Genomic DNA, 27,532 nt, shown 5'->3' on the forward strand with positions numbered 1-27,532 from the left:
AAAAACATATCTTTTTATTATTTTATTTTATTTTATTTTATTTTATTTTTACAAAGAAACAAGTGGTTTCTAGGGAACTTTTCTTCTTTCTGCAGCTTCTGCCTTTTGGAGGTGGGCGGGGGTAAATAATGACGACTTGGTAGATCGCCATGTTTTGAGGTTTAGCCACACCCCTGAGCTACAAATCCCTATTTTTCATTGGCTGAGACCATAGCATCGCCCACAGTTTGTCCAATGAGTGCAAGTGATTTCGGGATCGTGGGCGTCTCCCTCTACGCTTGCGCTGCAGACTAGAATTTGAGCTAGTCTGCTTCGACGGTGGCACGATTCGTGAGTGGAAAACGTATATATGTAAGTGTCAAAAATATAAGGTGTAGACGAAGTCCCCGACATATTTGTAATATAACATAAGAATGTACATGCTTATAAATGACCACAATGGTGATATTTTTGTTATTTTCTGTGCTTATTCGTGTGCCTCAGCCGTTGGTATTTGCGACTGGTCGGGGTCGGGAAAGCTAACGTGCTACAGCTAAATGTGGTCGGAGATTCCTGGGGTCTTTCTCCTGTCTCCTCGACCATTTTGGTGTCCCTTATCCAACAGGGCTGAATATAATTTGATGCTTTGAATATTTGTAGAATTATATATGCCCAATAGAAGCCATAGGTTCCATGTCTGTATTTTTGGTCACAGGGGAGCATGCTAGTAGCATGAAGCGATAGGATAGGTGAATGATTTTTTATTTTTTTGGTCCAGGCTAACTGAACCGAAATAAGATGGCGTCTCTTTTTGTTTTTAATTTTTATTTATTTTTTTTTTTTTTTACGAACAATTTCAGTTTGGAGCCGACTGCATTTTTTTTCTTCTAATTCTCCATTTTCCAACAACTGTTTAATAGAAATGTTAAATCTACGTCAGTAGCGTTTTAGGCTCCCTTTATTACGTCCGCTTGAGTTGATGCTACTATTTGGTGAGTTGATGAATGGAACAATAGATTCGGTCGCGTTTTCACCGTTTTGTCTTTAAAACAGCATTTTGACAATACGTACTAAAATATCCACGAGTCCTTATTTCTATAAACCGATATTACGGTAACGGTAAAATGTTCCTGAACGGAGTCAGTTACATTGTTGTGGTTTCAACCGAAGGACATTGAAGGGGCCTTCAAAGATAAGCAGGTTTATGTGGATAGGCTCGAAATGTTGAAGGTTGTGCTTTAAAAAAATGAACCAGGGTTCATGTCCGTTCTTAAACCTACAAGTTAAATGCTAAAAAAACAAGATATTCTTAAAATTGATACAATTTCTACTATTCTTTTTAAGATATTGTCTTCAAACCTAAGACACATTCTCCCCTTTTTAGTTATTTAATATTTTATGCTGCTTTAAAACTGTAAAATAGTTACAAATTTAAAAAAAAAAATCCTAAAAACAAACAAACAAACAAAAAGAAAATCTGGGCAAATGAAACTGTTTTGCTGAACTAAAAGTGCAGCTCAAAACTCCAGCAACGTCTTCAACAGGACTTAAAAGAATGATAATTTTCTTGTTGTGCTTGTTTTGCAATATGTATTGGTATTTTCCCAACATAACCCACAATAGCGGAAATAAATTGATTAATTGGTAGTTTTTCCGCCCATATTAAATATTTAAAAAGTCTTTAATATTTACTCCATTGAAGAGAGGAATATATAATCAACATTTTTTGATGTACAACATAAAATATGGATACTTTTGTAAGTTCATTGAAAAGTGAGGTCAGTCTGATGCACTGAAAATCCACATACTCCAAAACAACTCGTACTGATTTATAATTAAATTCATTTAAGCAAAAGTGCAGAAACAGACAACTAAAAAAGTGGAAAAAAAGTCTGTCTTTTTCAGACTTATTAGTTGCACTAAGGATTATTTAACAAATTGACATCTTTAAAACGATGACATGAAATCAAATCAGTAGAGGTTTTGCTGTTCTTCTAGCAGGGTAGCCTTTACTCACCACTTTTGTCTTTACTCCACGTCCTTTGATTGTTGATTTCCTCTCGCAGAAACGAGGAGCGGCCGTGTCATTTCCCTCCAGAGAAGACACGTTTATCAGTGTTAATCACTGGGCAATAAAGTCACCAGCTTCACTAAAAAGAAAATGGTAACGTTGCAGCTTTTGTTTCATTTCCTTGCCTTCAGCCAAAAGGCCGTGTTAACAATTAGCAACACAAATGATTACGTAACTATTCAAATCAAATAAATTATATGTTTAGTGAGATTTAATTTGCTGCAAACCGCGAGCAGGCGGTCGTTCCAGCATACCTTCAACTTTATGTGCAAAAAAAAAAAAAAAAGACTTTAGGTTGTTGATGCACTCAGATTTTGTTGTCACTGACATTTGATTTTTGCATTTAAAGTGTCGCGAAATTGTGCCTTCTTTCACCTTAAAGTCAAGCCATTAAACAAATAAATAAAAATCAGATCTAACTTAAGAACATGGGAATTCTGAGACAATTCTAAAATGATCAAAAATCGGTTTTAGTCTGTTTAATTTTTTTTTTTTAATATTTTGAATAATTCTTGAGGTTGTTTTATTTAAGAAAAAGCCAGGCAGTGAAGTTAACCTAACACTAGTAATTTAAGCTACAGAATCGTATGCACAAATGGGAGATTATAGAATTGTTTTAAATAATTCATTTATTTGTTTACGTTATTTTTTATTTATTTATTTTTTTAACAGGACTAACAACTTTCACTATGACTTATGGACCCTAAGGTGGTGAGCTCCACCTTCGAGCTCCCAAAACCCAACACAAATGTACAAATTGTGGCATCAACGGCTTTCCATACCAACTGCTTTGAACGCTGACAGAAATTGTGTCACGATTTTGCAACAGAAAAGAAACTGGTTCTTTACTACTTATTTTTTCCTGCAGTTTAAAATGTTAAGGCCACATTAATGACATTGTTATTATACAGAGCCAGAGAGAGCGCACACGGACCATACAGTACAGTTGTATGGGGTGGGTAACGTAGTCTTAGTTTTATTACGATACTTTGGAATACTGCTGTGATAACAAAAAAAAAAATCATCAAATAAAACCATTTATGTTCAGGCCCACGATTCATAGCCACTCAAACTTGAATACTGCTCCTGTTTGATATCGGTTTCTTTAGGACACTAGTCCCTAGATGTGTCCTGGACCACGTGTTTCTGATTGACATTTTACACGTTCGTATTTGGAAGAAAATTTGTAAACAAGGCAGCCATGTTTGTAAAACCTTGGATTCAGATGAGTTCCTGTTTAGAGGTTTCCCTGTACTGTATATCATGCACCATGTTTAGTCCACGCTGCTTCTACTTATCATGTGTTTTGAAGAACTTCCTCATTCATATCCTCCCTCTCCTGTTTCCAACCCCAGCCTCCCCTCGTTCGCCACAGAACGATGCGTGTCTTCATGAACGGCGACCGCCACGTCATGGCCAAACATTCGGCCATCTATCCAACACAGGAGGAGCTGGAGAGCGTCCAGAACATGGTCTCCCACACAGAGCGGGCTCTTAAGGCCGTTTCTGATTGGCTGGATAAGGAGGAAAAGGGAACTACAAAGTCTGAATTCGAAGATGGTGACAAAGACAGGTCAGGATAGATTAGGTTGCACGTTCCTCTTGTTACTTGACAACGATGCAGACGTCTAACTTGCTTCGTCTTCTAACAGTGAGCAGAAGGATCAGGCCACTCGGACTCTGCGTGGCGTTATGAGGGTGGGTCTGGTTGCTAAAGGTCTGCTGCTGAAAGGAGACCTGGACCTAGAGCTGGTGCTGCTCTGTAAGGACAAGCCCACCGTCAGTCTGCTGGGAAGGGTGTCTGAAAATCTTCTTGCCCAGCTGCAGGTATGACTGACCTGAGTGAATCAGACCAAATTGGTGTCAAACGTTGGTGTGACTCAAATTTTTGTTTCGTTTCAAAGATACTAATACGTGTTTCCAGAGGCCAACTGACCTTTTTTCCCCGTTTGTTCTTCCCAGACGATCACAGAAGACAAATACATAGTAACACAGGACATCCAGAATGCGAGCATCATCATCCACAACACAAAGGAGCCCCCTCTAACGCTCACAATTCACCTCACATCCCCTTTAGTCCGCGAAGAGATAGAGAAGGCGACCGCTGGAGGTAAGCCCCCCCAAACAAAGACCCCCGTCCTTCATTAGTGCTAACCTGCTTCCAGCTGCGAGGCCAGGCAGGCAGCGAGGATAGACAGATATTGTTTATTGGGCCTTCAATGGAGCTAGGGGACAAGAAGACCTTCAGATAATGAAACCCTGCTATGCTTATAGCTCTCTAGACACTCTCGTAGTTCCATGTAATGTAATTGTACATTTTTGATGGCCCAATATACAGTAAAGGGCAGGTAGTGTAACTATTGTTGAAGACATGGTTTCTCTTCCCCTTTTAAAGAGCAGGTAACCAATGAAATGAAGGCTTACTGAGAATTTACCTGAATACAAAACCACTGAGACCACTGTGTTTGCATGTGTTTTTTTATCATTGATGATGAACGGTTTGCATTGCAGCAAAAATGAGTAGCAAAAACCTAAAGTCTTTGTTTGACCCCCGCAGTGGCCTGTTAACCGCCTCTGTCTTGTTTTTTTTTGTGTTTTTTTTTCTTAGCAAGAAAGGTCCAAGGTTACAGGTAATGACAAGGGGCACAGGAATTTGGCATGTAGAGGTCCTAGCAACCCATCTTAGCTTAGCATCATTGAATGAACAGTTTGGTGAAGAGCAGGCTCTCTGGTTTCTGCCTTTTAGTCCGAGTGCTCAACAGCAGCAAGGCTTGAGCCTTGACTTTATCTGTAGCCCTGCACTAACAGCGACGCCCCGTTTGGGCCTTCGTCTCTGAGCCATCAGTTTTGCTGCAGTGTGGACTTGTTTTGATACCCACTTTTTGTGCATCTGATAATTTCTGCCTGTGGTTCCAATTCTGATTCTCTCTGTCAAGCCTTCTAGTTTGTCAATTTTTAGGGACGCTGGACCTTTGACCAACTGGCCGCTCTCTGTCTCGGAAGGGGCAAAGTGCAGTGTACCCAGTATGGGGGGCCAAGGGGAGGGGTTCCACTTCCTGTTAGTGTTGGAGAGAAAGCATCTGTTTGAGCTGAAACAACCGTGGAGACAACCTCCCATTTGATACGTTTTCTTTTTTTTTTTTTTTTTTTTTTTTTTAATATTTTTTTTCACATAATTTTATGGCTTTTTTTAACTTTGAGTTTTTACACATCTTATGACTTAAGACACAACCCTGCAAGTATGCTGGGTTTTAAATAGGGATGCATCGATCAGAAATTCTATGGCCAGTTTTCAGTCTTCGGCTTTGGAAAAGCTCCGACCTGCTGGTACTGATGTAGAACTTCTAGTTCTATGTGAGAACTATCTCACTTTCTGGATAAGGATAAAATTGTAAGTACTTTAATAATGAAATCGATGATATAAAAACTGAAACGTTTTAACAAAAGCATTATTGAAAATCTTCAGATACAGTAAAAATCTTCCAGGCTACTTGACAAAAATAACGACAACAGACCTTTTGAGAGGCTTTAAGATGCTTCTGTATTAAATCCTTCATTTTGTTGTAACCACACAGAAACCTTTCTGTCATGATTAATTACTATTTATATTCCCATGAAATGTGACATCATAGAAGAAAGACTGTGATCACTCAGAGACTGTTTCAATCTGCCCTAAGGATCTTTCATTAGCGATTAGCATCCTCAATGCTAATTCCTACAGGGAATGTATTATATATTTCCTTTAGAGTTGGTAGACCCTTGTCTGAAGCGTAATATTTCCAATGTTTTTAAATCCAGCATGTTAAAAAATAAGTCCGAAGGATAAAATGGAAAAACTCTGTTCTAACAATCAGCTTCCTGTTTGTTGACGCCTAATTTCCTGTTGCGTTGTCCTTCGTAAAAGGCCGACATACCTCTGGGGGGAAAAAACACATCAGTACAATACTGTAAACTGAGTATGTTTGAGTCTTCGCTCTGTAAAAAACGTTCACACTGAAGAGCAACATTAGCCCGTTTTAGTAGAACTTGTGATGCATCAACTGTCAGAAAACAAAGATAGGATGTTTAGCTTCCGACCAACGATGAAGCGTAACACTTTTCTAGTTCTGGCCACCATCGAATTTCTCAATGCATCTCAAGTTTCAGGTGTCTGTTTTTTTTTTTTTTTTTGTTTGTTTGTTTTGTTCTTTTAGTGGGGGAGGGGGGAAGGGAGTTGTTAAACAACATTAACTGGGAGGCTGAAAGCTTTGGGCCGTTCTCCATTGGAGGGATCCCCTCCCCTTCCCCCTTCCTGCCTGTGGTTTGGGAAGGCTGCCTGTGTTCCCCCTGGCCGGCTGACAGAACTCCCCTTGGTCAAACTGTACCTTGTCTTCTTATTCCACCTGCCAATAGAAACGCTTTCAGTCATCGATCCCCCGGATGTTCTGGACAGGCAGAAATGCCTAACTGCCTTGGCATCTCTACGCCACGCTAAGTGGTTCCAGGTTTGAATCTTGTCTTTATTTGTCTCTAAAACAGATGTAGCTTTGAGTTTGGTTTTATGCTCTCTGTTCTTATATTATTTTAAAATTTCTTACATTTTCTCTCTTTTTTTTGTTGTTTTTGTTTCCTCTTTTGAGGTGTACTTCCTGTAGTATAATTTGATGACTTGGGTGTTTGTATTTTTAGGATATGTGTGTCATCACACGCTTCAGTCGCTTCGCTCACTTTTACAGGTTCTCTGCCAGTTAACACTGACACCAAACAGAAGCTGTTGCTTTTAGCCTTTAAGTTTCATCCGTTTGCTCATTTAGCGACACGTTTCGTTTTTAACTCCAATCAACCAAATCCAGGAACTAATAGCCATGCATCCAGGTGCAATATTTCTAGAACGTCATCGTTGCTGTGAATGAGTCGGGGTTTTTTTTGTTTCCCCATAACTGTAAACAGGCAAGCTACTTACCGAGCGTTTTTTTTCTTTTTTTTTCTTCTTCTTCTTTCCGTTGGCCCATGCGAGAGGGCACGCGAGACGAATTGTTTCCATGTGGTTAACTGTGTTTTATCCCTCATAGTCCTGCTGCCTGTGTCACCTCTGGCTTGTCATGCTGTAACAGTCAGTGCTCCATCTCAGCAGCTTGTTAAGTGTAGAGTATGTGGCCTCGACCTCTCCTGCTCTCCTGGCTGCTTTTGTTAGTGTGTGTGCCACAAACTCAACAGGAATATTGCACCTCGAGTCATTTCTAAGTATCTCTGTCTCTAACTCAACCGTGACCTCCTCCCCCAATCCCTCTTCTCTTAAAGTGACGGCACATGTTTTTGCACAGCCTTTTTGTAATGGTTTAACTTGTTTCTCACATTGGCCTAGAATTGAGTTTGAGGTGGTTTTATTCACTTCTTTTCTTCTGATCTTTGTTAGATGCATGTCCCCTCCACTCCCCTCCTCTTCCAAAGTCAGAATTTGTTTACACCTGATAACTAAACCATCAGTTGTTTGTATTTGTGAACTATATGATCATGCTCATACGATCTTACAAAGCAATCCTTTAACACCTGGGGAAAATTTCCCATAACGACAAAGCTAAGCTGTAATAGTCTGTGGCTCCATTTTTATTGATTTCTGTTACATGTGGGTGTTGATCATGCTTGTCTCACGTTGTCGTCTCTTCTTGACTAAAACTGCCCACCTCCCATCTCGCCCATCCCCCCCACTCCTGCTTGTGTTTCCAGGCCAGAGCCAACGGGCTGCGCTCCTGTGTCATCGTCATCCGCATCCTGAGGGACCTGTGCGCCCGAGTCCCCACGTGGGCCCCGCTTCGTGGCTGGGTAAGGGCCGATTATTGTCCAAATGGAAATTCTAAAACTAATTTTAATTTATCATGCAATCAATTGATTTATTCACTTATTGTGACCAGATTAGTGCAAATCTCTATTACATAAATGTCCATTTAAACACATTGGAAGTAAAAAAAAAAAGTCAAAAAGTTGAAGTAACACTGCAGAGAATCATCCCGTCAGGGAGTTAACTTCTTTTGGTGCTTCACAGCCACTGGAGCTGATCTGTGAGAAAGCAATCGGCACAGGGAACAGGCCAATGGGGGCAGGCGAAGCTCTGCGGAGAGTTTTAGAGTGTCTCGCTTCGGGGATCCTCATGATAGGTATGCACTCAGCTCCTGGGTGTCCCCTTGAGGTGTTTTGTGCTTTTAATTCACTTCAAATAACATTCTGAATTGCCATCTTGCAGATGGTCCTGGAATTTACGACCCATGTGAGAAGGACGCCACAGACGCCATTGGTCACCTGGATCAGCAGCAGAGAGAAGACATCACAGCGAGCGCTCAGGTGAGTCCAGCGAAGTCGTTTGTACATATTCAGCTAATTAATCCTGTGATTTACTAAACTGCCATCTCTTCCGCCGTCAGCACGCTTTAAGGCTGTCGGCTTTTGGGCAGCTCCACAAAGTCCTCGGAATGGACCCGCTTCCGTCAAAGATGCCCAAAAAGCCTCGCAGCGACACCCCGATTGATTACACAGGTACTGGAATACTACAGCAACAAGAGCAGCTTTTGGGTTTGATTTTGTTGTAACGGGATAATTCAATGTGTTGTTCAGTGCAAATCCCACCCAGCACAGCGTATGCCCCACCTATGAAGAGGCCTATAGAAGAAGAAGAAGGAACCGATGATAAGAGTCCAAACAAAAAGAAGAAAAAGCTGCAGAAGAAATGTAAGTGTTCCTGTAGCACTGGGAAACGTAGATTCACTGTTTCTGTTCTTTTGGACGGGCATGAAAACTGAAAACCCTTTTTCTGTTTGGTTCCCAAAGCTGCAGAAGAAAAGGCGGAGCCGGCTCAGTCAATGAATGCCCTAATGAGGCTGAATCAGCTGAAACCAGGTCTGCAGTACAAACTGATATCTCAAACCGGTCCAGTTCATGTTCCAGTGTTCACTATGGCGGTGGAGGTGGACGGGAAGACGTTTGAGGCTTCTGGTCCATCCAAGCGAACCGCCAAGCTGCATGTGGCTGTCAAAGTGAGCGCAGATTCCTACATGTGTGGTTAGATACATGTATGGAGCAGATTGGGTCATACATCTGCTCAAAAATGTTTATTAAAATTGAAGAAAAAAAAAAGAAACTTGAATTTTTTTTTCCAAACCTTTTTTTTTTAGTTCAAAAATTTAAACAAAAAAAAACAACCCATTTTTGAGCTCCTAACCTTTTTTTTTTTCAGTTAAATTATTTCCTGTCTCTTGTTTTTTTCATTTTCAAACTTTTCAGTTTGAAAATGAAAAGTTTCCTGTTTTCAAACAGAAAATTTGAAACAGAAAATTTCAAAATGCTTAAAATTAATTTTTGTTTCAAATGTCTTCTTTTCAACTTGAATTTTTATTTTCCATGTCAAATCTTTTTTCAGTTAATTTTTTTTTTTTTTACTTTTTCTTTTTCTTTTCAGTTGCAGGTTTTATTCTTGTTTCGATTTGTTTTCAGCTTCAATTTTTGGTTAAATTTTTTTCAGTTTAAAAATCATTTTCAAATTTCTTTTTCCCTGTCTAATTTTTTTCTTTTCGGATTACGTTTTTTTTTTTTTTGTGTGTGTCAAAAAACAAAATTGAACAAACTTTATTTGGAGCAAAATGTATCTCCATTATACATGGTAGTTTGCTGTTTTTATCTACATGAAAGTGAATTTCTTTGGCTGTGTTCAGGTGCTGCAGGACATGGGCCTACCCACCGGGGTGGAACTGAAAAGTACTGAAGTCGCTGTGAAATTGGAAGAAACTGTGGTAGCAATTGCTGCAGAAGAAGTGAAGCCAACAGTAACCCCCACCGAATCGTCCACTGCCGCACCCGGCGCCACTCCAGAATCTGCCGAGGTAAGCGTCGGCTGACATTAGACGGTGTTGAACAGTCAGACCTGTTGTCCTCACCCGTCTCCTCTCCGTCAGTCGGCTCGCCAGCAGGGACCAATCCTGACCAAACACGGCAAGAACCCCGTGATGGAGCTGAACGAGAAGCGCCGCGGCCTCAAGTACGAGCTCATCTCTGAGACGGGCGGCAGTCACGACAAGCGCTTCGTCATGGAGGTGGAGATCGACGGGCAGAAGTTTCAGGGCACCGGCTCCAATAAGAAAGTGGCCAAAGCGTACGCGGCGCTGGCTGCTCTGGAGAAGCTGTTTCCTGAAGGCTCTGCTCCTGAGCCTGCTAAGAAGAAGAAGGGACCGCCCATGGTAAGCAGGAAAAGATCGTTTCTCAACAGCTGAGGGTCCAGACCCTCTGGACGAAGCCATTAAAAAATATGGCACGCCATCATCGTCCAACTACTTCCTGTCGTCGTCTTCTTCGTGGTTTGTGCAACATCTGGTTGTTCATGTGACTCGTGATGCTAAAAAAGTTATTCCATCGCAGTTTTGCAAAAATTAACCAGTTTTTATACGGCCAAAAAAAACAAACAAAAAAACACCTCATCTTAGTGGCAAAACTTATCGAAAACCAAAAGTGTTTTCTAAATCGCCATGATTCCATTAAGCAAATTTATTTTCGAAATGTCAAACTGCCCAAATTACCTACATGGTCAATGAAAATGCAACCAGCGTTCACCTTCGCTCACAAGTTGAGTTTGGAACAACTAACTACCTGACATTATCAGTTATAAAAAATAATAAAATAAAAATGGTATCACTGACTGGCCAGAAGAAGCGATCGGCGGGTCCCTATACTTTTTTCGGATGTAAAACAACAAGAAAGGATTAAGAATACTCGCAGCAGGGTACATTTGTTGTTATTTTTTCTTATATGATTAATTTTAAAACATCTTTATGTCCATTTCAGCACCAGCCGTTTGGCCTGGACGCCGGCATGCCCAGAGGCAGAGGGAGAGGCCGAGGCCGCGGAAGAGGCAGAGGCTTCAATAACGGAGGCGGCTACGGCCAAGGAGGTAGGAACCTTCTTTTCCTGTTCTTCGTGGACTTTAACTGGACCTGCAGCCACTAAACGTGTGCTTTCCTCGTCAGGTGGATTTGGAACGTACGGATATGGGAACAACACCAACTCTGGCTACAGTGAGTATTTAGTTTCTTCACCTCTAATGTTGCTGTTTGACGTTTTATCTGTTTATTCTTGATGAAAGTAGAAATGAACAGTGTGGGGCATTGGGTTGGCAGAGATGCTTGTACATCCTGCAGCTTGTTGCAACGCACCAGAGCGGGAGGCGGGGTCCGGTTTCTGTAAAAAAAAACAAAAACTCCTTAATGCCTTGCTGGGATTATCCTAGCTGAGTGATTTTACATTTCTCTGCTTTAAGCCACAGGGTTTGAATCAGGTTTTTTTTTTTCTTTCCCCACAAGCCTCCTCTTATGAGTTTCCCTTTCTTCATTCTGGCAGCCTGGTTTGAAGACTGACCTACCTGAGCGTGACAGGAGCAGAGAAATCTAAAAAAAAAAATTAAAATAAAATAAAATGTCCAACACAATTAAAAAAAAGAAAGAAAAAAAAGACATAATCTGACCTAACACAGCCTGCCATTTTTAAGGCAGAAGAAAAATTCAAAATAATCTAATTTTGATATATTTTTTTTGTTCCCCCCCCCTTCTCTGCCCTGTCTCACTCTTTAGGTGACTTTGTCTCAGACTACTATGGCTACCCCGAGTTTGCGACATAGAACTCCCCCTCCCCTAACTCCAGTGTTAGAAAATAATAAAAAAACAAACAAACAAAAACCTGTTGAGAGGATTTGAACGGACAAAAATACTCAGTAGTGTTCCAGCGGGATCAGAAAGTCGCGTCACCATCAAGTCCACAACCCCCGGGGACAAAGTGACTCCATCTAACCTGTCTTGCCAATCCCACTTGTCACGTCCAAGCCACCTCTGGGGAGACGATCCTCCACTGCATGCATGCAGCCATAAGACGAACCTCTGTACCCGTGGATGCACCTGAACACACCAGACCCGTTTTTAGCTCAGTGTCTTCTCGTAGTCCGGACGACCAGTGGGGAGCCGGACGACACGTACTGCCTTTCGGGACGTCTCCGCCTCCACACTTTTAGATGGAAACAACTCGTGACATCTTCCTTTCTGTTTTTAACTGTGTGTCTCTTGTCACTTCCAACCACGATTGACCTCATTTTAAGGAAACTACATTATTTCTCATCAAATCTGTTATTTCCCTGTCTTGTTAGCACCGCAGAGTTAGAAATAATCTAGCTGCATGAAGGTCTTACTCTGGCACTGTCTAGTTTTTGTTTGCTTCTTGCCTGATCTGCGGCTGGCAAAGACGGACGGAGGCTTGTTTGTGCTCAGACTGGATCGATGTAAGAATGTGTTTGGTGTGAGAGGATTTCCTCACTCTAGCTGTTTTTATATATGTTCTTTTTATTAATAAATGTTGCATTCATGACTGACTTAAGTCGTTGGTTGCCTGTTTATGACACACGAGCTGGAGCGAACAAAATATCTGCCCCCATTTTTAAGCCTGTGCTATGCTGTCGCTCCCTAGATTACTACGACGACGGGGCAAATGGCAGCGCCGGGGTATCGAGCAGCCTCTCAGGCGGACTTCCATTCAGCTCCACAGAACCACCAGCTCCAGGCTCCTACGGGTCATATTATCAAAATGAAGGGTCCTACGCTGCCCCGGCAGCCAACAAAATGCCCAAAAAGAAACCGCCCATGCAGAAGGGTGGTCCACTGGGAGGCTATCAGTCAAACATCTCCATAGGGCAGGGGTCGTATAACCAGTACGGGCAAGCGAAGAAGAGTTTCAACCAGAACCAGGGGGGTGCGGGTGGTTATTCCTACAGCACTGCCTACCCCAGCCAGGTGACGGGGGGAGCAGGTGCTGCTGCTGGGGGTAACCAGGAGTACAGTTATGAAGGTGAGTTTTATCGGTTTTAAAGCTTTAAAAACGGTCCTTACGCAGTCTGGAAAAGTTCAGCATTGTACTGAGAAATACTGTTGGAAAATGTGCTACAAATAACTTAAATGTTGTCTGTACACTTCATGATCAAAAATAAAGCTGGGAAATTTTCATGTGAAAATGCAGGAAACAGTTTGTGCATCCCTTTAAAGTCTGTATCTAACATTAAGGATTTAAATGACTGAATTTTTTTTTTTAATTTGCCCTTAAATGTTAGTCACAAGTCTTAATATCGTATCTCATAGCTAGCCAGCTTTTCTAGAACAACGTTCATCTTCGGCATTTTATCACTTCTACTGCCAACCCATATTGTCAACTGCCTAAAATTATAAGTAAGACTTTTTTTTTTTTTTTTGCCTAAAGCATCTTTTGGAAAGAAACAAGTGGTGATTTCTTTTCCCCTTTTTTGCCAAAATCACTTTTGCCAAAAACTTACTTTGGCCATTACTTTAGGAAGGTGACGATACAATGCTGCAAGAAATCTGAGTAGTATGTGGGTTAAGAGACTGTAGAGAACCGTTTGCTGTGTGAGAAGCAGAGCTGCTGTAGAGTCACAAATAGACCTTAGAAACGTCACAGGTTTGATTCCCTGGTGTGTCGAAAGCTCCCCAGAAAGCGGTCTGCGCCATTACTACTTGCAGCAGCTTTTGGTGCGACACAAACTCTGAAGTTGGAGGGTTAGTGGATTTTTAAACACGGCGGTCAAGCACCAGTATTATCTGTTGAAGAATTTAACCAAGTTGTTATTGTTGAGGGAAAACAGCTGAAGAGAAAAAGAGCATAGAGAATGAAACCAAAAAATACAGCAGCAGATGACGTATGGAAGAATAGTGGTAATGTCTGTAGGTTATGATCCAACACGGCGTTATGGCGTTTATAGTATTGTTTTATTCTCATAAAACAAGCCTTCTAAAAGTTTGAATATTTTTTCCCACTTTTTTTTTTTTTTAACCCCTCTCTTTGTTGCTTCCAGGTTTCACCCCCCAAACCAATTACAGCACACAGGGAGGAGGCAACCAGGGCTTTCCCACCAACCACACCCAGTACCCCGGCTTCGGCAGGGGGGACAGCAACATGAGTTACCAGTACAGATAGGCTGCTTCCACTGGGCCCGTGAATCACCCTGCATCAGTGTCTCAACCCTTCTCCAAAGAGAGCGATGGAAGACTTGCCTGTGCTCTTTGCCTTTTTTCCATGTCTGCTTCCTATGTGCTTTCGGGTTTAGTTGTAGCACATGTTGGCACACTTTGAGATTAGTGGACTTTTTAAATGTCGAATCCGAGCTGTGGTTGAAGTTAGTGGTCTGTTTCAGTATGATTAGTTCAAAGTTTTGTTTATATTTATTTTTACATTTTTTTTGTTTTATGTTCCTGGTCTTTACCACTAAATATGAATACTGATTCCTAAAACCTATTTTTAAGACAAGACTTTAGTTTTGTTTTTGTTTTTTGTTTTTGTTTTTTAATGGCTGAACAAATGTGAAAAATAGTTTCACCTTTTATTATTTTTGCTCCGTTTTGTGGTAACGTTAAAATGTATGCCGATAGCTTCTTTCCAGCAGTGGCTGCGATTTTCTTTTTTTTTTTTTTTTTTTTTTTTTACTGTTTTTGCTATTTACCTGAGGTGATGTGATGGCTTCACCATCTGATTTTCGAAGATAACTGGAACATATATTCTGCTGTTAAATTCACATCTCTGCTCAATGTAGCTTTTAAACTGGGTGGGGTTTTGCTCTTGTTAATGTGTAACAGAGTGTTTGTATTAATAAATCCTTTTTATTTTGAATTAACAGGTCTGTTTATACAGATTGGGTCTTTGTAATGTGGTTAATTATAGTTGACGTACTGTTAACCATCTTTTTTGCTAACCTCCGTATGAAATTATTGAACCTCTCAATGTAGTTCAGTTTTAACAGCTTGTTAATGAAGCCTACAGTTGCATGTAATATTGAAATTAAGGTAAGATGTTGAACTTATGAACTTTAATACTTAAAGTAGTTAAAATTCAAATAATCTCAATTAAATTTTGGTTCTCACAATTTACCTCCGTCAAAAAACACAAATTTTAACAAAGTTGAATGGAATAAGAGTTAAACTTGATTATTAATTACACCTACAGATAATGAAAAGTTAAAATTTAGTGTCTGAGAAATTGAATATGACATAACCAGCAAATACCGTCTTTATTCGCTGAACTCAGTTTTTAACTATTCTTAAGGTTTTCATTGATGAGTATATGCCACTCTCAATATGGCGGGGCATACCCTACGAGACTTGTACGTAAGCTACTGAGATCGTGACGTCACATCCCGTCTCTTTCGGGCACCACAGGGCTCCAGCATGGCGGACACCGGTGTGGTGGAAACGTTTCTCCAGCGGATTGAGAAGGTGGACGGCGGCGCGGACAGCCAGGAAGTGGCAGCCAGCCTCGGGGTGGACCACCAGGTTATCGTCGGAGCTGTGAAGAGTCTTCAAACGCTTGGCGACGTGAGTTTTTCCGGCCTGAGAGTCAGCGGAAGTTGGAGTGTCACTGTCAACATTTAGCGCGACTGATGCAATGGGATTTTAAAGAATGCGGACTTGTAAATAAGTCAGCTAAACGAAGGAGCTGAGAGGAATAACCCCCGGTCTCGGTTATTTTCGGGTGAGATAACAGTTACTGTTGCTCTTTGCTGTCCAGGTTATCTCAGCGGAGCTGCGCTCCTCCAAACACTGGGAACTGACCGAGGAGGGCACGGAGATAGCCGAGCAGGGCAGCCATGAAGCCCGGGTCTTCAACTCCATCCCTCTGGAGGGTCTGCCACAGGCTGAGCTCATGGTGAGGGATTTATTTCTATAAGTTGTAGTTATTTTTTCTGAAATGATGATGATGTAAACTGTCATCATTTGTGTCTGTTTCTGTCCAATTAAAACATGCGACTTAATTTATAAACTCACCTTATCCATAAATTAGCCTACGTTTCTATTTCATAGCTAAGGATAAAGGTTTCTTCAGTAATGCACTTTACAGCTGGAAATGTCCAAAACATAAAGTACTCAGTTACTTCTATAAATAAACTATTAGTGGGGGCACCGGGTGGTTCTGTACTGGAGACAGCTGTCGCAGGTTCGATTCCCGACCTGGTTCAGTAAAGCTTCCCTCTGTGCAGCTACTAATGATTAAAGGTTACTCGAGCTAATTTCACCTGAATTAGTTAAACAAGTAGTTATCACGCATTAGATTTAACTAATTTTATTAGAAATGGAATATATTGCAAGTGAACAAGTATAATATGATTTATTGTGAAGCTTTTGTTGTGGCATATCTTAAAAAATAAAAAACACAAATTGGAGACCAAAATCTACTTTAACATAACCTAAAAAAACAGGCCAGAAATCCAGTCCAATCCATAAAAGAATCACTTGTTTTAAAATACTTTACAAAATTTTTTATTTAATTTCATTAGCCACTTTTTTATTGTTGATTTAGCTTATGAACCCTTTTAAGCTATTTTATTTTTGATTTAATTGTTGGCATTACAACCTCAGTATTTTAAAGTATTATTATTAATTATTTAAATGAAATTCCAGTAAATGTTAAAAAGTGTATGATCGGTACACACATTTTAGAAAATCCCATAAAGGATTTTCTAACTCATGAGCTTCTAAGTGCAAATTATTTACATAGTCAGAAGCTATTAAAAAACATATTTGCTGTTTATTGTCAAATATAATTGTGGCAATTATATTTATTTTTATTTACCATAAATAAAAATAATTTTGGTAATTCCAACAAATCTAAAACAAGAGACGTTTTGTCTGATTTAACATCAAACGATGACAAAAAACAAACGTCTGCATTTTCATTCGTTGTGTGTAAACTTCTGTACGTTTTTTTTATACAATAAAATATTTTAAAACTGACTCTGCAGAAACGGAGCCGTTTATTTTAGCTGACGTCATTGCCCTCTCTGTGTCTCTCACGTAGAAACTCTCCTTCGGGAAGATCGGCTTCAGCAAGGCCATGTCCAACAAGTGGATCCGCGTGGACAAGTCCCACGACGGAGGCCCCAGGATATTCAGAACCGTAAGCCCTCCCTCGCACCAAACCGGGTCTTTCTGAACCAGCGTGATGGTTCTGTTCAAGGCGACGGTGTGTCTACGTCCGTTTCCTCAGGTGGAGAGCATACATGACCAGGTCAGAGAGAAGCTGCTGCTGGCCAAACGGGGCGACGCCGCGCGGCTCGACGAGAAGGAGAAGAACGAGCTGAAGAAGAGAAAGCTCCTCGCTGAAGTGTAGGTCATTCCTCTGCCACTAGGGGGCAGCAGAAGGTTTGATCAGATCTTTTATCTATTGATCTCAAACTGCCTTCTGATTTACAGGCTCTCCTCTCCAGCTTGCATAACTTCACTGTTTTCAGTGTTTCTCTATCCAGCATTATGTAAAAGAGTTCAGGATTATTCTGCTGAGCTTGGATGGGAACATTTGGATTTTGGTTTTTGGATGACAAAAAATAATAATAAAAAAAAATATGCTGTGGGTTTATGTTTTCCCTCCAAATCCTCTTACCCAAGAAGTCCGGCCAATTGGCGGCCAAAATGCACACGCGCAAAGCAGCTCCAACTCATTTTATCCTCAGCAAATCTTCCCCATTGAGCTCAGTGAACACGGCATTTTACTGCTGTTCAGATCCTTTTCAGACCTCCAAGTGATGAGCAGATGTGTGATTATTTTTCATGCTTTAAGGTGAAGAAGGGAAACAGATTTCCAGCTCCAATGACATTTATTGGCATCCCTGTTAAAAATATGTAAAAAAAAAAATATATATATATATATTAAGAAATGTGTTTTTCATTACTTAAATCATCTCACTGTTGAGATAAAAAAAGACTTTTAATTTGAGTTAAATATTTAAAATAATCTTTTTTTTTAAGACAGTCTGTGGTTTTAAGAAAATTTACTGGTAGCCTTGACAGTCCTCTTTAAAATAAATTAAAGAGGATTGTTTAATTTTTAAAATTCGTATTTCACCTTTTTCTTAGTTGATCATTGGTAATCTTGTTGCTTTTTGGGGGGGTTATTAATATGATATGAAAACAGCATTATCATCTTATAGTAATCAAATCTCCATAGCAACCATCAGACATGGTAGTTTGGGAGTGATTTCAGGATAAAGTGCATGAAGTTTTGCTAAACGCTTGAAACTCTAGAACAACTCAAAATGTCTTTAAAAAAATCAAAATATTAATGTTGGCAAAGGTTTTCAGCTTTTTAGACTTTGTGTTTTTATTAATACACATTGTATTGATTTTATAACCCAGAATGTCATTTTATTCTTATTTGTTCAGCACTGTTAAGTCTTACTGGATCACAAAGGGAAACTCCTTCAGCACCACGGTAACCAAACAGGAGACGGAGCTGACTCCTGAGATGATTGCCAGGTGAGTGTGAGTGTGTGTGTGGAGACGAACACGGCGTCCGGTCTGGCCTTCCCCGTCGGCCTGGTGGCGGGGTCAGGCTCTCAGACGGAGGACGCAGAGGAACGTCTGCTCTAACATGGGGACGGGTCCAGAGTTATGGACACCTTGGTCCTAAAGGCAGAGCGGGACAGGCGGATGTTTGTCCTTCTGAATGCGTTGCTGCTAAACCGATTCACTGTCCTAAATAAAGCCCGGAGTTAGTTTGTTCCAGGTCTGGTTAAGTAGCGAAGAAGAAAAAAACGATAGATTTCCAGACTCCCTTTTCTATCCTCCCATTTGTTCCTCCATGTTTGTTCATTTGTCTTCGTGCCTCCATGTTTTTTCCAGCTTCCATATTTAAATCCTGTCCTGTAGAAATCCCTTCAGTAGCGTCTTGCTTTGCTTGAAAATATTCTAGAGGTCAGATTTTTCTAACAGCAGCATCCAGATGTGCCCAAAACGTATTATAAGTACATCAATATAAGGCTTTCTGTCGCCTGAGTGGCAGATTAAAAAATCCACCTTTGGGGATGCACCGATATGGGAAAAAATGTACCGATAATATTACTGTTAACACCGATATTTACAGATTTAACAAGGACATATTAAATATATATTTTTCATGAAATATTCAACACCTTGGCCACACTTCATCATTGTGAGATTGAAATAATTGTCAGTTGCTAATATTGGCACAATTGTGTTTTTAGGAACAAAAAATATATTTTAGAAAATAGCTAATATCGGACCAATACGGTATGTTAAAAAAAATTGATATCGTAACATACAAACATGTAAAAAAAATAAAAATAAAATGAAAAAAATAAAATATTGGCCGATACCGATGTGATAAATATCTAATATTGGACCAATACTGGTATTAGTGCCAATATATGGTGCATCTGTATCCTCCAGGCACAGGAGCTAGGTTACTGTTACATTGAGCAGGAGGAGGGTGTGGTTACATGTTTCATCTTCTTTGCTGTGACATAGTGGCAGCTGGAAAGAGAAGAAGTTTAAACCCTACAACTTTGAGGCAATGGGCGTGGCCCCCGACTGCGGACACCTCCACCCTCTGATGAAGGTGCGGACGCAGTTCAGGCAGATCTTCCTGGAGATGGGGTGAGACTCTGTTCATCACCGACACGCAGGAAACGACGGCTCACCAACCGGTCTGAAACCGAGCAACGCGAATCTCTTCTCCTTCTAGTTTCTCTGAGATGCCGACCAACAACTTCATCGAGAGCTCCTTCTGGAATTTCGACTCTCTGTTCCAGCCTCAGCAGCACCCGGCCAGAGACCAGCACGACACCTTCTTCCTGTCCGGTGAGTCTCAGTCGCAGCTTCCTCTTCCTCCGCTGCTCCTCTCCGCTGACCGCTGACCGTCTGGTTTCAGACCCGTCACTCGCCCACCACTTCCCCATGGACTACCTGGAGAGAGTGAAGAAGGTCCACTCAGAGGGCGGCTACGGCTCGCAAGGGTGAGAGCTAGCTAACCTAGCCAAACTAGCTAACCGACGTTGAGTTGTTTAGCAGATCTGGGTCAACGCGATGCTGCCTTTCAGGTACAAATACGACTGGAAGATGGAGGAGGCTCAGAAGAACATCCTTCGAACGCACACTACAGCTGTTAGCGCGCGCATGCTGTATAAGCTAGCACAGCAGGTGAGCAGCACACCGACCAATGAGCACGAAGGAGCCAGGTCTCCAGACAGACACAGTTATTAGGAAGATGGGCTGTTATGAATGTTCATAAGACCTGGTTGTGCCAGACTGTGTTGATGAAACTGTTAAAATATTAATAAGTAGATTAAATTGTTGCCCACTTGTCGTAGTGGCAGTCAACTTAGACTTAGACTTTAAATGTGATTTTTTTTTTTTTTTTTTACCAAAAACCAGTTCTCTTGCTTACCTTTGTTTCACAACTGTTGTTTCTTAAAAATGAATCAGTTCCATCCAGTCTCTTTATGACTGTCCTTGTACTGTTATCACCCACGATGCACCTCTCCTGACGCGGTCTCGTCCTCCAGGAAAAGTTCACCCCTGTCAAGTATTTCTCCATCGACCGGGTGTTCAGGAACGAGACGCTGGACGCCACCCACCTGGCAGAGTTCCACCAGATAGAGGGCGTGGTGGCCGACTACGGCCTCACGCTGGGGGACCTGATGGGGGTCCTGCACCAGTTCTTCACCAAACTAGGTACGGATGAGAGCAGCAGAGCTGGGATTGGATAAAGAATAACAGGAAAAACTAACATCTGTATTCACATTTCACTAAATCCACAGCATTAGTGCTGTCGATTTAACCTTTTATCAGAGGTTACTGTGGAAATTAACACTGAATTTCCTCTTTTTGTGTTCAGCTTAAATTTTCTTTAGACATGGAGTCACATAAATGTTTTGTTTTCTTCCAGGAATAACCAAACTGCGCTTCAAGCCAGCTTACAACCCCTACACAGAGCCCAGTATGGAAGTGTTCAGCTACCATGAAGGTACGCTAGAGCTCTGTGTTCATCTGTAGCTTATATCATCAAATATTTACATGTATATGCAGAAATTAATATCTGATCAGAACAAGATTCACCGATTCAGTATTAAAGTTTGTATCAGTCCTGATATTGAAAAAGCTTCTAAATCGGGTATCAATTACAATGTGAATGACCTATGGGGGCAGATCTATTCAGTCTAATTCTATGCTGAATGCTTTATTATTTATTCTACATTCATAATTACACATTTTGAATCATGTTGTTGCAGTTTATTGCCCAAGATAATCAACCTAATTTTTTGTCAGTTTCTTAGTTATTTACTTTCCAGTGGCTGAACAAATGAAAGTTGTTTTTCCATGTTTGACCAGGCTTGTGGAGCTGTTGGTGAATTTAAGTGTGATGTCCTGGTGCAGAGTTAGCAAATACATTTGTAATTAAGTTACTTTAATTTCTGTGTTTTTTAAGAAAAACAGAAACATTTTAAGTCAATTTGTTTTTCTGTATAATAAATCCGAGATATCGGTATCGGAAGTGAAAATAGTGCATCGGTGCATCTCTATTAAAAACAAGCTTAAACTTGATGCTAAAGTTTTGAAATAAGTCACTTTTTAAGTTTTTTTTAACTGCTGAATGATCTACCAGGAAACACATTTTGTGATGTTTCTGTCAACTGTGCTGCTCTCGTTTTATCCTTATGTTCATTTCATGTAGAGTCTTATTCTCCTGTCTTTCTGTGGGTTTCAGGGCTGAAAAAGTGGGTGGAAGTGGGAAACTCTGGGGTGTTCAGGCCAGAGATGCTGCTGCCCATGGGCCTCCCAGAGGACGTGTCGGTGATAGCCTGGGGTCTGTCTCTGGAGAGGTGAGCCACTCGCTGCAAAGTGTAAAACAAGGTCGCTTTTTTCACGGACTTCTGTCCACTCACCAGTATTTCAATAAGCCTGACCTATGGATTCGATTTCTAGCTGATACAGATTTTGTTTTTGGGTTTTTTTGTCTGAAAAATTGCTAAATATATAGCAACAAAGTAAAGTTGGCAGTGACTATTGTTAGGTGTGAAAGGGGGAAGCAACTGTTCCTACGTGGTTTACAGCTGGTCGACCCATCTTACTTTAGCTAGCTTCTTGTTAAAGAGTTTTTGTTTGTATTTGTTGAAGCGCTACAGCCAGAACCAGAGACCCGGTCTGTTTTTAACGAGCAGACGACCCCATAAATGGGGTTATGCATTTTAATTAGTCTGATTTAAAACCCTCGGGTCAGACTCCTCCGTCGCTCCATCAGCGTTTTCCTCTTCCTCACTCGGCTGTCTCCTCTGCTCCGCAGGCCCACCATGATCAAATACGGCATCAACAACATCAGAGAGCTGGTGGGACACAAGGTGAACCTGCAGATGGTCTACGACAGCCCCATATGCCGACTGGACTCCTGAGTTTCACCCTCATCACATTACCCACGCCTGGAGCGGACCCGTTTTGCCCCACGCAAAACATTTCTACAGTGGAAAGCCCTCCACCCACTGGGTTGTCCTAGTCAAAGTCTGAAAGGTGGGGGGAAATGTTTGGGATTTCCAACCCAACCCAGAAGTAGCGTAATAGTGGCCTCCATCTTTGTTACACCCAGCAAACTCTTTCTGCACCGTCTTGTCCAATTTGTACAGGGAAAAAAAGAAGAAAAATAAATCTTTTTCTAGCAACCCCATCACCTGTCATTATTTAAAAAGTCTGTTTTGTCGCATACACCAATATATTTCCTTGAAAAAGCTATTCAAACACCTTTAAAATAAACTGGTTAGCCTAATCTCTGTGATGTTGGAAAGCCACAACTATAAAACACGTTTCACTTCAACATTTTCCTCCAGAATAACCTCACAGAATGAAAGGCAGCTAATTTAGAATTAGGAATGGGGTTTTAGCACCAAAGGTTATGTTTTTTTTTTTATTTAGTTTTTCATGTTGCACACTGGATTTCATTTATGAATGTGAGAGTAAGAGGGAGAGCTGAACGCAAGTACACTTCAAAACCTGTTGAGTGTGAAAACTTTTGCTCTAGGAACTCAAAGTTGAAGCAATGTCACCAATTTATTTTCAGAAAAGCATTACGGTCACTGGAAAAACAAAAGAAAAGAATTGACTTTTTTTTCTCAGAATTCTGATTTTAAACTTTTTGAGATCAAAAGTCAGAATTTTGAGAAATAAAAAGTCTGAAATATTTTTTTATTTTCTTTTTGGAGCGGCTCTTTATCCTCTTCCTTATTTATTATTATCCATTTATCTAAAATGGTCCATAAAAACCTTTCGGTGCTCGAAACAAAGCAGGCATTGCATTATTTAAAGGGACGGATTTCCTGAACTCTTTAGTGTTAAAACTTTCTTCAATTGATTTGTTGTTCCAAACTTGAGCAGATTCAATTTTTGCTCATCCTGATTTCTGAGTCAACTATTTTTGCCTTACTCGGTGTCAAAACTTGACAAAGTCCCAAAACAACTGTGACTGCAGACTGTCACGTATTCTATTTTTTGTTTTGTTTTTTTTTCTTTCCTAATGCCAATTACTACCCTATTTTTATTCTCTCTGCTAGATCCGTTTGTCTGGCAGACGTATCTGCTTGGGATTCTAAGAATATTGGATTAAATCTGTCCTTCCAGCTTCTTGGAAGGCGATGTGAAGACCAGAACGGGGTTAGACATGATCCCCACCTACATGCATATGTATTTTTTCCAACACCTTCTTCAGTGGCATTGCTTTATTGTCATCTTTCACTTCAACTTTTTCCTCCAGAATAACCTCACAGAATAAAAGGAACTGCTGCGCCTGAGTTTGCCTGCTGAGTCTCATTCATGCCCCAACGTAGTACCTCCGTTATCCGCTTGTTGCTCGAGAGGAAAGTTCAGAGAGAGGTCAGACGTCGGGTTACCTCCGTAAGCTCATGCTTTACTTTGATGCCACTGAATTATTACTGAACACAGTCCAACTGTGTGTAATTTAATCTGACAAGTTAGGCGAGATGTTAGTGATTTCATCAAATAAGCATTGGTTTCTCTAAAGGTCAATAGAGATTCATTGCTCAAGTGGAGAAATCTCTTCATGTGACATTTTGGTCTTAGAGTAACAAGAACAAAGCCATTAGCTGTGTCTCCATTACAAATGTGTGCAAAACTTTTGTGCATCATCTTTCAACTACTTCCTGTCGTCGTCGTCTTTGTGGTTTGCGCCAATGGCAGCATCCGGTTGTTGTTCACGGGACTCATGTGATGCGCAGTTTTGTGAAATAAACCAGTTTCGGGGCTGAAAACCGCCTCGTCCTAGCGCTAAAATGTTTTATTTAACAACTAATTATTTTCTCCCTTATTTTTCAAGAATTTCGGCTGTTTCCATTAAGCTAATTTATTTTCAAAATGTCAAATTGCACTATTATATGGTTAATTAAAAGTGCAGATATTGTTGACAGAATGCCATAAGACTGTTGCAGCAAACATAGAACTACCAAACCAAACCAAAACTAACTATAAAGGGCTGACTACACCAATCCCCATAGTGAAACATGGGGGAGGCACGATTATGCTCTGGTGATGATTTGAGTAGGAACAGGAAAAGTGGAAAAACTAAACAAAGGTCAATTTTTGAAGAAAGAACCTTTTCCCAGCAGGATAACCATAAATTTAAAACTCGAGTTTTAATGGAGTATTAATTTGAAATCTATATGAACATGAGCCAATTTGCTGTTTTAGTCTATTTTTCGTTTTATCATAGTAATCTTTAAAACCGAGTTTCCGGGACGCCCGGTGGCTCAGTAGGTTGAGCGCGTGCACCAAGTGTAGAGGCTAGTCCTCCTGGGTCCGACTTCCGGTCTCGGGCAATTTCCTGCTCGCCTTCCCTCTCTCTCGCCAGGCTGTTTCCCGTCAACTTACTATTACCTATTTCTTTTCTCTGAATTAAATTGAAGAACGTCTTTTCCTTTTTATTCCACTTTGAGTCCTACTCTTAGTCTGTCATATGAAACTTTGCTGAAACACACAAAAATGTTGTGGAGTTAGACGGCACAAATTCTTCCGCAGGGCGCTGTTTTTCAGCAAACCTTCTAGAAGGAGGTTCGGAAAACAGCTGCAAAGATAAGCAGGGATTTCCAATTTTCCCCTCTTCTTAAGAAGCCCTGGAGCTTCCGCGAGCTGGTATTTGACAACAGCTTAACCTCGGTAGCTAGCAAACCTCGGATGCCTCGGTGCCATAAGCCGCATTGTTTGGCTCGGGTCAGACCGAGGGAATCCACGGCTGCGTGCGACACCTGCGATAAGGAATGTCGGATTAAGGCGTCTCGTGTGCGCACATGCTGAATCGCCAGAACTCCGTTAAGTCTTCCTCGTACGCTAATCTCTCAGTGCCTTGAAATAACACTCAGCAGAGCGCCGGCAGCCAGTCGGTGTGTCTTAATAGGATGGAAGCAGCTTTGGAAACTTCCAAAACCTCCTATTACGTAACCTCAACAAGCACCACGCAGAAGGAGTGCATTTCGTATGTACAACATGCCTTTTTAATATGAAAACATCTATATCTGTCCTCTGACTTTTACAGCTAATCTCTTGTCATATAAATGGATTATAAAGCCAGAACAGATGGAGCAGTCTGTCAACCCGAACAGAAAGTATTTCTTCCAAGAAGTATAGAAGTTACCACTCTTGGTTTTTGTCTGGGGAATAACAAAACTCTACAGAGAAAAGAGAAAGCAGTGTTATATATTTTCCAGGCACACAGTGCCATTTTATAGCACAATCAAGTAAGTATGTTACCTACAGTTGTTATATAAGTGCTATAATGAAATATGTCTAAAAACATTTGGCCAACATTCTGCCTCCAGAAAGTCATCACAGCATGGCTCCTCTATGTCGTTACCAATGTTTTTCAATTGTTGCACTGAGAAGTGGCTAATTTAAGTAGCTCAGCAGATTCTGCAGTTCCTCCATGTGTTTGCTAATTGCTGCTGGCTAGTCTGAAGGAGCTGAGCATGTGATGGGCTGCTCTGTGAGGCTTGGAAACTGCAATTCCGAGGAGGAGCTGTGTCTCGAGAGCGGACCTAAATCCACCGAATGTTTTGCACAGCTCAATGGTTGCCATGGAGATTAAAAGATTTCTCAGACATGCCTGAAAGAATCAAAGCGACACTACAGGAATGTCTTTGATGAGGGAATAATGTTATAATGTTAAGCTCAAAGCTGATTTTGCATAATACCGCCCCTTTAAAACAACAACAAAAAAAAAAAAATCATGATCAGAAAGCTGATTTTTGTGTTTACTCAGATTGTCTAACATTTGAATTTACTGGATGATCTGAAACATTTAAATCTGATCAGAAATAAAGCAAAAACTGATTAAATCTGCTTCACAGCACATCCAAATTTACAGCACTTCCCGTAAAAATCGTGACGGCACAACATCAATCGGCCATTGCAGTCTTTCCGCTGCAGATCATCTCACGTGTTCTCGTACAGTTAACACACACAGGACGCAGTCATCTGACTCAGAAATCCCCCGGGAGGACGGTGGTCTCCCTGATGGGTCCCGGACTGTCTGAGGGACCCAGAGGGCTGTGGCCCGGCGGGCTGTGCGGGTGTGGCATGAAGGTCGGCATGTAGGGGATGGCGGCCAGCAGCAGCGGGCTGGTCTGGGGGCTGTCCTCCGGAGACAGGGGGATGACCACGTCGTCCTGGTCCCACACGTGGAAGGCGTTGTGGGCGAAGGGGTGCGGAGGGTGGCCGAAGCCCATGGCGTACTGCTGGTTCGTGTCCACGTTCTTCTCCTCGTCCCCGGCAGGCCCCAGCAAGCAATCTGACCGAGACAGGCAGCGAGGTTAAACTGATGATGATGATGATGATGATGCAAAAATATAAAACAAATAAACGGATGGGAAGCGCTGTTATGAAATGGGATTAATCTTTCAGACTGAATGAATGTTATCTAGGCATTAAGATTATTATTATACACCCTGATGTACTCGAGCAAAATCTGAATCCTGTCGACGACGGTTCGCTCTTTAGCTTCCGGTGCCTGAACTCATCACATTAGATATTGGATTTAATTGATACATTTGAACGGCCGTACACCTTTTAATACATTTTAAAAGCAAATATTGTTGATTTTTCCTATTGCACACAGGGTCAGAAAATACAGCGTTTAGCTCAGGGGTGTAAAGCTCATTTTCATTTTTAGCCAGATCAAGATCATAAATGTATTCATCATCATCATCAGATCTTCCAGGATTTACATATTTCCATGTACATACTTATTATTATTTTGTATATTTAGGTCATATTAGAATTACAGTGGAACTTTATGCTATGCAGCAAAGTTACTAGAACCAAATGTTCGTGTCACTATATATGTGCTGTAAACAAAAAAATTTATTTTGTGTTTTGCATGCATTCTGATGTGTGATTCCAAATAAAACAATCAAGAACTATAAGGCTGTGCTGATTTGAGATTTGGTTTTGTTACAGAAAACATAGTCTCATGTCTTGTCATAAAATCAGACATGATTTTATGACAAATCATAAAATCCCTCTCCTCCGTCCTGCTCTGTTGTCCTCACGCTACAAATCAGCACATTTATCTGCCTTCAGGACCCAGGAGTCCCAACTTTTACGCCCACATTTCTAAACTGTGGCCTGAATCTGATGT

At 41.0% G+C, this 27,532-nt stretch overlaps 2 protein-coding genes across 3 annotated transcripts; both read left to right on the plus strand.

The window, feature by feature from the left end:
• The first annotated feature begins 244 nt into the window (after window positions 1-244).
• Window positions 245-14,252, plus strand: ilf3b (interleukin enhancer binding factor 3b). Of its 2 annotated transcripts, XM_015035867.1 has the most exons (18): window positions 245-351; window positions 2,046-2,143; window positions 3,406-3,623; window positions 3,703-3,877; window positions 4,013-4,160; window positions 6,443-6,534; window positions 7,757-7,852; window positions 8,073-8,184; window positions 8,271-8,368; window positions 8,449-8,560; window positions 8,639-8,752; window positions 8,852-9,057; window positions 9,733-9,900; window positions 9,973-10,254; window positions 10,856-10,961; window positions 11,038-11,085; window positions 12,521-12,898; window positions 13,914-14,252. In XM_015035867.1, the coding sequence occupies exons 2-18, from the start codon at window positions 2,141-2,143 to the stop codon at window positions 14,033-14,035; spliced, it is 2,478 nt and encodes an 825-aa protein (XP_014891353.1). In that variant the 5' UTR covers window positions 245-351; window positions 2,046-2,140; the 3' UTR covers window positions 14,036-14,252. The 2 variants fall into 2 exon arrangements, with proteins under 2 accessions (XP_014891353.1, XP_014891354.1); XM_015035868.1 differs by lacking the exons at window positions 12,521-12,898; window positions 13,914-14,252 and adding an exon at window positions 11,638-12,425.
• A 972-nt stretch (window positions 14,253-15,224) lies between these two features.
• On the plus strand, window positions 15,225-22,561 carry farsa (phenylalanyl-tRNA synthetase subunit alpha). The gene is made up of 13 exons (XM_015035869.1): window positions 15,225-15,426; window positions 15,620-15,757; window positions 16,907-17,005; window positions 17,096-17,214; window positions 18,268-18,360; window positions 19,372-19,500; window positions 19,589-19,704; window positions 19,775-19,859; window positions 19,944-20,043; window positions 20,409-20,577; window positions 20,792-20,869; window positions 21,611-21,725; window positions 22,187-22,561. Exons 1-13 carry the CDS (start codon window positions 15,280-15,282, stop codon window positions 22,290-22,292), a joined length of 1,494 nt encoding a protein of 497 aa, XP_014891355.1. The 5' UTR covers window positions 15,225-15,279; the 3' UTR covers window positions 22,293-22,561.
• Window positions 22,562-27,532: the final 4,971 nt, after the last annotated feature.

This window comes from Poecilia latipinna, unplaced genomic scaffold (genome assembly GCF_001443285.1).
Source record: "Poecilia latipinna isolate Pla-1442-1.1 unplaced genomic scaffold, P_latipinna-1.0 Scaffold350, whole genome shotgun sequence".
Lineage (NCBI taxonomy): Eukaryota > Metazoa > Chordata > Actinopteri > Cyprinodontiformes > Poeciliidae > Poecilia > Poecilia latipinna.